Source organism: Cannabis sativa, chromosome 7 (assembly GCF_029168945.1).
Source record: "Cannabis sativa cultivar Pink pepper isolate KNU-18-1 chromosome 7, ASM2916894v1, whole genome shotgun sequence".
NCBI lineage: Eukaryota > Viridiplantae > Streptophyta > Magnoliopsida > Rosales > Cannabaceae > Cannabis > Cannabis sativa.
In genome coordinates this window covers 8,707,263-8,716,999 of record NC_083607.1, presented here as the reverse complement: position 1 = coordinate 8,716,999, position 9,737 = coordinate 8,707,263, and the positions used below count along the sequence as shown (strand labels likewise).

At 34.8% G+C, this 9,737-nt stretch overlaps 1 protein-coding gene across 1 annotated transcript; it reads left to right on the top strand.

Moving 5' to 3' along the window:
- The first annotated feature begins 525 nt into the window (after positions 1-525).
- On the top strand, positions 526-3,290 carry LOC115697295 (uncharacterized). Its single transcript, XM_030624242.2, has 5 exons — positions 526-1,321; positions 1,420-1,737; positions 1,826-2,177; positions 2,402-2,521; positions 2,610-3,290. Exons 1-5 carry the CDS (start codon positions 980-982, stop codon positions 2,741-2,743), a joined length of 1,266 nt encoding a protein of 421 aa, XP_030480102.1. The 5' UTR covers positions 526-979; the 3' UTR covers positions 2,744-3,290.
- Positions 3,291-9,737: the final 6,447 nt, after the last annotated feature.

Here is a 9,737-nt window from a genome sequence, read left to right as displayed (position 1 = left end):
TTTCAACTAATTTATTAAATTTCTCTCAAAAAAAAAAACTAATTTATTAGAAAAGTTATAAAACTAGAAACCGACACAATTTGTGAAAAAATAAAATCCAACATAATCAACTATTACAATATTTGTACTCAAAGTCCTAGTCATAGCTTTAATAAATTGTGTACAATTTTTTGTTTAAAAGAGAGGTTCACTTCTTCTTCTTCAAAAAAAAAAAAAAAAAGAGAGGTTCAATGTATACAAATCATTTTCTTATTAAAAAGATATATTATAATTAAAAAAATCACAATTTTATGACCCTTCTATATTTTTTCTGCTATATATATAATTTTTGATTGGATATTACTTCCTAAATATATACAAATAAAATAAGAATCTATAGCACCAATTACTTCCCACATCACCTGATCACAACTCAGCCAGCCTCCTTAAAAACCCTAAAATAAATTTTTGGGTTTTCAAAAAACCAAAAATAATCTTTGTTTACAAAAATATCCATATTACCTGGTTACAACTCTCCCTGGACCCCACTTCCATTTCCAACTCGGCGCGTCTTTTCACTTCCTTTATATAACTCGCGTCGCGTGACTCACTCCCTCACTCAGTCCCTCTCTCTCCACTGCTCCCTGAAAAGCGCCATCTCTCTCTCTCTCTCTTTCTCTCTCCCCTCTCCGCCACTGCATCGAGTTTTCGCCAGTCGCTTTCTTCAACTCTTACAAATAAGAACCCCTTTTGCTCCCTCCATTCTCTCTCTCAATTAATACTGCAAAGCAATTCGGTCTGTGGGTATTAAAAAGCTCTTTTGGGGTTCAGTAAACGAACCCTTTCTCTTCATCTTCTCTCTTTTTCTCTCGCTCTCTCTGCCTTTACTCTCATTTTTGGGTTTTGGGTTTTGCATCGACACGAAAACCCATTTACGGTTAGCTTAACAAAGCAGTAATCGCTTCCTCTGTTTTTCTTTTGGGTTTCTCTCTGTATTGAGATGGCTGAGAGTTTCGACGGCGCTGAGTTTTGGCTCCCCCCTGAGTTTTTAACCGACGACGACGTGCTAATCGGCATGAATAGCAAGACTAAGAACGACAAAGATGGGTTGACGTTTGGGGCTGAAGCAGACGCTTATACCAAGTCTCTGTTCCCATACGAGTTCCCTTGTGGCTTTGGCTCACTTGGGGTTCCGTCGGATTTAAGTTCTCCGGTCGATTCAGTTCTTGGTTCGAGCGAGACGGAGAGTGACGAGGAAGAATACCTGGCTGGTTTGACTCTTCAAATGGCCCGTTCTACTTTGGAAGGTGGTTTTAAGAACATTGGTTCTGAGAACGGAAAGGTATAAAGTAGTTCTATGATTCTTTTTTTTTTATTAGATTGTTTTAGGGTATTTTTACATATTCTCTGATTTGGGTTTTTGGATTTTCGATTGTTTAGCCACGGACTATGTCTGGTTCTCCTCAATCAACCCTTTGTGCTGTTGGAAATGTTTGTGGTTGTGGACAAGGGTCTAGCCGTGAAAGCCCAAAAGCTCACTCTCGAGTCTCATCTCCTCCAAAGACTTGGGATCTTCTGAACGCCGCCGCCGGTGAAGTCGCTAAGATGAGGTTGAACGAAGAAGAGTACATGTTTTACCACAGCAGGGGCCTCTTGGGTCCACCTAGGAAGCCTTCTCCAGTGGCTAATACGCCAAACCCTGATATCGTTTCCTATCTCAACCAGCCCATTTCTCAAAAACAATTGCAGGTCTCACAGGTACTCACTCTAATGGAGCTCATACCTTATTATTCCATTTCACAAGTCTTTCGTAACACTATTACTAACCCTTTTCACTCTGTTTTAGTTTCAGCAACTAAAACACCAACAAATGATGAAGCAGCAGAACTCAGTGATATGGGGACCCAATACTGCCACTCAGGCTAAGGGCCCCGGAAGGTACCAGATGAGCCAGGCCCAGCCAATGGCACAAAACAGAGCTCGAAACAACGAGTTCATGGGGGTCACTAAGAACAACCGACCTCTGGGGTTGTCACCATCTGCATGGCCTTCTCTACAGCAAGGTCAGAGCCAGCCAAACGGGTCTGGCATGAGAGCCGTCTTTCTTGGTAATCCGGTTGAAAAAAGGGAAAGCGTAGGCACCGGTGTCTTCTTGCCTCGTCAAGTTGGGGCCCAACCAGAAACGCGTAGAAAGCCTGGTACGACGTCGTTTCAGTTCTTCAAGATTGTAGTACTACAGCTGTTCTCAATTTATTATGTTTGAAATATAAACATAGATAGGACCCTTAAATCTAGTGGTTAACATCATTGAAGGGTCAGAGGAAGCATTTTTATTTTGGTACAGGGTATTTATTACACTTCCCTTAATCAGATTCTTATTTTTTTGGTCACTAATCTATATTTGTATGTGTTTATTGTACAGCTTGTGCTACAGTTTTGCTTCCAGCTAGGGTTGTTCAGGCCTTGAACTTGAACTTGGATGACATGGTTGGCCAACCCCAGCTTCATCCTCGCTACAATGGAAGATTTGGCCCAGAAACTGGTACATAAAACAAACCCTTATGTACGAGTTTTTATTAAATTGTTTCTTATCTAATAGTGTCGTTTTTTGTTAAAATTGTCGTTTCCAGATGTGTCTTTAAGGCTTCGAAGCAACAATAATGTCGTTCCCAATAATCATCATCAGAGGCAACGCAACATGAGACCTCAGCAGCTACCTGTCGTGAACCATGAAATCCGGCTACCCCAAGATTGGACTTACTAGGGTTGAGGCTATATCTACTAATTTCCTATTTTTTTTTTGTTGGTATTTTAGGTTATAATGGGTAAGAATGGAAAGAAAGAAAAAGTAAAGGTTTAGGGATATATGTTAGTATGCTATATAGTATAGTACAGTGAAAGAAAAATAGGTCTCAAGAAAGTGAAGGAAAAAAAAAAAAGAAATGAAAAGAATCATATTGGAGAAAATTGGTGACCATTTTGTTCTTTTGGGTTAGGCTTAGATGATTAATAAGATGTCTTTACTTTGATTAGCACAGCCTTTTGGTCTCTTGGGTTTATTTTTTTATTTTTGGCTGTTAAAAGAAGAAGAAAGAAGGTGGTGGATTTACTATTGTCCCTCTTTTGTTTTTTGTATTAGGGACAATATGAGAAGTTTAGGGTTTCTATGTTAATCACTCTGATTAAGCTTTTTCATTGTTTTTTAATATACATGTTTTTAATATTCAGTTCCCAACTTGTCTCTCATCCACACCTTGGCCAATGAAATATTATTAATAAATAATTTTTTTTGATTAACGAATAAATAAAAAGTATTGTATTTTCAATTTACCTTCATGTTATCTGTGTTTTAAGTTAATTAAATATGTTTAGTGATGAGATTATGTACTGACACTTCCATCCATGGAAGCTACTACTGTGGGGGAACTTTAACGCTTTTCTCGAGACCCGGCAAGCTGGATTTTTGATTTGTTTAATGTCGTAAATCAAATTGGTTTATTTAGTTTTTTGTTTCATTTAATTAAGGATATTTATTTAAATTCTAATTGATCTTAATTTGGAAAGGTAATTTGGATTGTGACCCTTTGGGGACCCAACTTTTTTAAGTTTTTAAAACTAAACTTAGAGAAGAAGTATTGTTGATTGTAATAAATACACAGGGAAAGAAAGCTTTTTTGGTGTTTAGTTATGGACCAACCGCGTGTGCTGTGTGCTTTTTACACGTGTCGGCAAGCCTTATGTTATTTGCAATTCATTTTATGATATTTCTTTTTCTTTTTCTTTCATTATTATCCTCTTTAGCCGTTTGTTTAAGGGGTTGATTAAGATTTTTTTATTATGAAAATTTATACCTAAAAAAGTCACCGATTGAGATGTGCAAACTGAATTATACATGCATTTTTCTTGGAAATTATCTAAATATCAAGACTTACGAAGAAAATACAAGTTATATGCATTATGCTTATAAATTTATTTATGACAAATTTTTTATTTGTATTTCTGTAATTAATTATAAGTATGTATGTTTTTTTTTTCTAAAAGAAAAAAATGTTCTTCCTTGTACTTATTAACTCACGTTTTGTAATTTGATGTACTTGTTAAAATGGAATAAGTTACAAGTTAATTAGACTAAAATACTACGCCATTTTATGGTTTCTTTTACATGAATATAACGTATAAATATTTTTTTAGGGTAATATAAGGAATATAGACATGGTACGGGCTTTTAAAAAAATGGTATGGGATATATACCTATAAAAATGTGATTTGAAATGTAAATACTTTGTACTTTTTAAAGAAAAAAAATGTCGATACCTACTATTATTATTTACTCGAGCAAACTTGCAAAATCTAACTAGTTCAAATGCCAATCCATTTGAACATATTAAAAAAAATGTCACACTGTTAGTTAAATTAACCAGAAAAAGCATCATAAGAAATTTGAAGTTGAATCAATGGAGTGATTTTTACATGTTATTTTTTGAGCATTTCCTTTGGTATGAAATGTGACACTAGTTAAGATTAGATGATTTGCTAGAATAAAAGTGGTTATTTGGTGGTTGACAGCGTTACACACTCACCACCACCACCCCACGTGCCTCGCTGGAGGTCACATGGTTCGCACGACTTTTGGTCGTGGGATATTTTCACGCGCCCACTCTCCTGTTCTGCGCGTGGGAGATTATAGGTGAATTAGTTGCAAGTGGAATGGAGTGGAGTGGTGGGTTTGCGTGCGTTCCTTTACGTTTTTGCGGGCTTTTTACGTGCTTTGACTTGGTCTCTCCATTCGCTCTCTCTTTCTCTCTCTCTCCGCTAATCTTTCCCGCTAAAAGAAGTGTGGTATTTTTGAGATTTTCCGAATTGATGTGACAATTTTGCAATATTAATATTTTGTTCACTTGTTACGAAGATTCATTATTATTAAAAAAATTTAACAAAAAAACTAGACATCCGTTTTCATTAAAAAAATTAATTAAATATTTATCTTAATATATATTTTTTATGAAATTATCCTAATATAAAATGACCAAATTAATCATCTTCAAATTTTAGTTCTTCATTTAAAAATTTAACTTTTATAAATACATCCTATACATTACCTTAAACTCTAAATTTCTACTCATTGACAGTTTTTTATCTCAAAAAAAACGTCTACTCAAACATCTTTAAGCATAGATCAATAAATGAAAATTATTTCAAAATTTATAATATTTTTTATTTTTTTAAAATATCTTATTTTTATTTTTATAATTTTATTTAATTTAAAAATAAATTTTTAAATAATAATATTAGGTGTACCAATATAAATGTGTCATTTGTACAATAGTGTACATATAAGCAACCCATAATGACAGTTAGCTGAATGACACCTTAAATTTGCTACTGATTCAGTAGTTTGGAGGATTTTACCGTCGAAATTCTAATAAAAAAAAACTAAGTGTAGGGTGTATTTTCTTTTTCAAATAAGACCCACCTTAGGAAATAAATTAGGTGTAGTTATAAAAAAATAATGTTTTAATAAATAAAATGGACTTATGCTCTGCTCATGTGATATTTGCTCGTGTCATAACCAGCAATGTCGTGCACAAATTGAGTTTTCTTGACTAAATGTTTGAACATTGGTAGGGTCGATTTCCGGTTACAATTTCGACTTATGATGATGACATCTTTCACGTTGCTTTTGGATGTGCAAGTGACAAATTTTACGCAAAGAGCCTTGACATTCTCAGAATACATTATCGTCTTACACTCACCAAGTATTCTACAAAATGTCTCAATGGATGATATGGTATATACACCTTTTTGGGTCCAGATTTACACCGTTTACTTTTCTTGAGTAAGACATGAGAACTAGCAGAGGCTCTTAGAAATATTATTGGCGAATTTGTTGAAGTTTATGAGGATTCTACTAATGAAGGTTGGAGACCTTTTCTAAAGGTTCGTGTTAAGATTTGTATTACTAAACCTCTTCTTCGTGGGCGTACGATTAGGTTGCCTAAAATAAGTGATGAATTTTGGATAGACTTTCACTAAGAACACTTACCTAAATTTTGCTTTGAGTACATCCGACTCGGTCATCTGTTTGAGAAATGTTTCTCTTTTATGGAGTGAATGGACAACATGAATGATGATGATCTATTTTTTGGCTCTTGGATGAAAGGTGCAAAATTACCAAATAATGGATATGATCGCTACAGAATAAATTTCTGAAAAGGAAATGTTTGGCCTTCGCTAACACGACTTGCTAAGAACATTATATCATCAACAAGTACTGGTTTATCTTCATTTAGTCAGTCACATCCAAGACACCTATATGCAGGGGAATTATTTACAACACCTAGATGATACGTACACTTAACCCCCTTATGTATTAATTTTTATATACTTAACTCTCTTATCTTTTTCTTGTAGCAAAACCCCCTTATGTTTTAACTTTTATACACTTACCCACTTATCTTTTTTTTTTGTGGCAAAACTCCCTTATGTTTATTTTTTTTTGCAAATTTGACACGCCAGTTAAATATATACACTTGTGTATATGTGCAAAGTCGATACAGTAATCGAGTTAATATTTTATAAACACCTCTAATCAAAATTGTTTCACCCAAAAAAAAAAAAAAAAGAAAGAATTAAAGCATTGGTCATAAAGTTCTAAATAAAATTATGTCCCAATCTGGTCTGACATTGAGTAAAAACATGGAGTTAATGGATGTAATGTAAATGCCTACAAAATAAACCACGAATAAGGTTCAAATTCAAAGCTAGTTCAATTAAAGACAAATACTAATTAAAGTAGAGTAACTCAAAGATGAGGTTGAGAAGGTGGATGAAAATGGCGTAGAATGAGACATAGGTAGGTAGAGTGCAATTTGATACTTATTAAGAGCCCATTCATTCATCAGTATCATCAGCATCACTAATACTAAGGTAACGACTCACACAAGCATATAGAGTGTGAGTTATATAAACATGATGTAATCTAAAAGCAAGCATCAGAAGACTCATTAAAGCCAATGTAATTAATGGAATGGGCTAAGACAATGATGTGTCCCACCCAAAATTCATTTCTTTATCATACCCCCAACCATTCATTCCACGCACCATCAAATGGAGAACAACAACCTCGTACACACTGTCCTTAAACCGTGATTGTGCTGCCACTGAGGCTTTCTTTATTTTCAAACACAAGTTTTTCACCATTTCCATCTGCAAATGCAAATGAAATGGTGTTTTAAGTAATAAGATTATATATATGTATATATGTGTGTGTGCGCGCGCGCGCGAAAGAGGTAAAACAGGTACCTCAGCAGCAGATAGAGGCTGACGTGAAGGCAGTTTAGGTCTTTGTGGTGTGGGGAGCTCCATCAAGCAACAAACTTATATAAACACACATCCGCACGAAGATTTCAGTTCAGATATATATATATATATTTATACTGTGAATTATGTAAGGATTGTAAGCTAGAAAACATTGCAAGTAAGTTCCTATAACACAATGTGAAAACAATAACACAGCACAGAACAAACAGTGAAAGAACTAGCCAAGTTAGTAACCTAGCTCACTTCAAAACATGAAGACTTTTATATTATATGTATCAGTATAGGTTTTTCTCACTCACTATGTACAATACATATATTACTTTGAAAGTAGCATCATGTGGGAAATGACAAAGTTTGAATGATGGAGGTAGATCAGAAGAAAGAAACTAAAAGAGATGTGGAAATGAAAGAAGAAGAAAGTCTCATTCCAAGTCCATGATTGAAAATACCATAAAGAGGGAAGGAAGAAAAATTCATGATGAAAGACTAATCATGATTTCCGTAGAAACAAAATTTAATAAAACTACAAAAACCCAAACTACAAGGGCCTTATATATGTGCAGAAATGATACTGAATCCATGATGAAAAGTAAAAGAAAAAGTATAAAAACTTTGAAAATAAAAAGTAAATTAAAGGATTTAGTAGCAAAAGTGAGATAAAGAAACCAACCCGGGAGAGCAGAGCAGAGGTAGGATCAAGAAGGGAGAAAAGGAGAGAGGAGAGGTGTGTGTGACTGAGTATTGGGTATGGGCCTATTTGAGTGAGTAGACAGTATTAATAGAGATAAATGTAGTAAGCCACTGCCTCTGTCAAGTGTCACTCACTCACTCTTTTTGTGTTTTCGTTTTATAAACCAGTCCACTCTGTCTAGCCTCTTCGCACGCCAATCCTCAGTCCATGAAATTACACAGCAGAGCTGTGCGGTGCCTACTGCCTAGTACGGTACTGAGACCAATATGGTTGCATTGCATTGCATGGTCTTCAGGTTGACCCCACCACTAAAAAAACAAAAAAAATACAACTCGCAAATAAAGAAGAAGTGATTAAACAATGCCAAGAGTAATTCTCGATTTTCCATCGAGACTCCACTCCCTTAAAAGAGCTAATCACCACCTGAGAGTCACTCTCAACAATAACAAATTCGCAGCTCTTCTCCGCCGCCTTCTCTAAAGCTAAGCAACAAGCAATAGCCTCGCCACAAAGAGGATCTGAAAAATTAAGTTTGGTAGTGGCCGCCCCACAAAACGTCCCCTAGTGATCTCTAGCAACAACAGCAATACACTTAAACTCCAACCCTAATCTAGCATCACAATTCAATTTGATGCAGTCCAACGAAGGGGAGTGCCAAACATCTGTCTGAGTCGGAGTGAGAGTGGGAATGATAGTAACTATGTAATCTGTGTAACAAGAAAAAATAGAGTCAATAAAGTGTTTGATGTTACCAAAAATACCATTGTGAACATTATCATTCCTTGCACGCCAGATAGTATCCACCACAATAGAGGCATACAGAAACACCTCATTAACATCAATGCCCCTATCATTAAGGCTCCAAATGAACTTTACCCAGTCACACATACGAATATTAGAATCAATAATAGGAAAGATGCCCCAAGACCGCCATAAGTGATAAGCCAAGTTGCACTGGAGGAATAAGTGCTCTATAGTTTCAGTCTCATTTTCACAAATAAGGCAAAGTGGAGTTTCGATACGACATCTCTTGTTAAGAATTGACCTGATAGGCAGCGCGTTAGAAATGATACAAAATATTCTTCATTAAAATAAATATTTCTTAATCTAAAAAGATTGTTTCAAGCAAAAAAAGAAAAAAAAGAAAATACAACTCGCAAATAAAGAAGAAGTGCTTAAACAATGCTTATACTCTTACTTTTAGTAGTAATCCCACATTGTTTAGAAAGTATAGTGGGACATTACATATCCACTATAAATAAATCAATTTTTAATATAACTTAATCACTAAAAAAATACAAAAAGTATGGTCATAATCACTAAGTCAAACGCATAAAAGAAATATCAAATATCAAACACATGAAAGTATCTCTATAAATTTCGATATACTTCTTCGTTTTCTTTTTCTTGATTTTGTTTCAAAATTGGTTTTGAAGTCTTTATTGTTCTGTACTTATCGATTCTTGTGCTTTGTAGCTTCATTAAAGCTATTTATACTTGATATAAATCTGCTCTTATCATGATTATGGTATCTGTTTTTGGCATTTGATAATTGTATAGGTATACATAATTGTATGATAGTATAATAAAATCTTATTGATTGAAAAATCTGAGGAATAGGCTTGAGGCAGTCAAGACTTGGATGGGAAAGGCTGCAAGAATTTCAATGATCATGCAATTGGTGGGCGTATCTTTGATGAGCATTGTTGACAACACCTTGCAGATTTCGTGGAAATTTAGGTTGCTT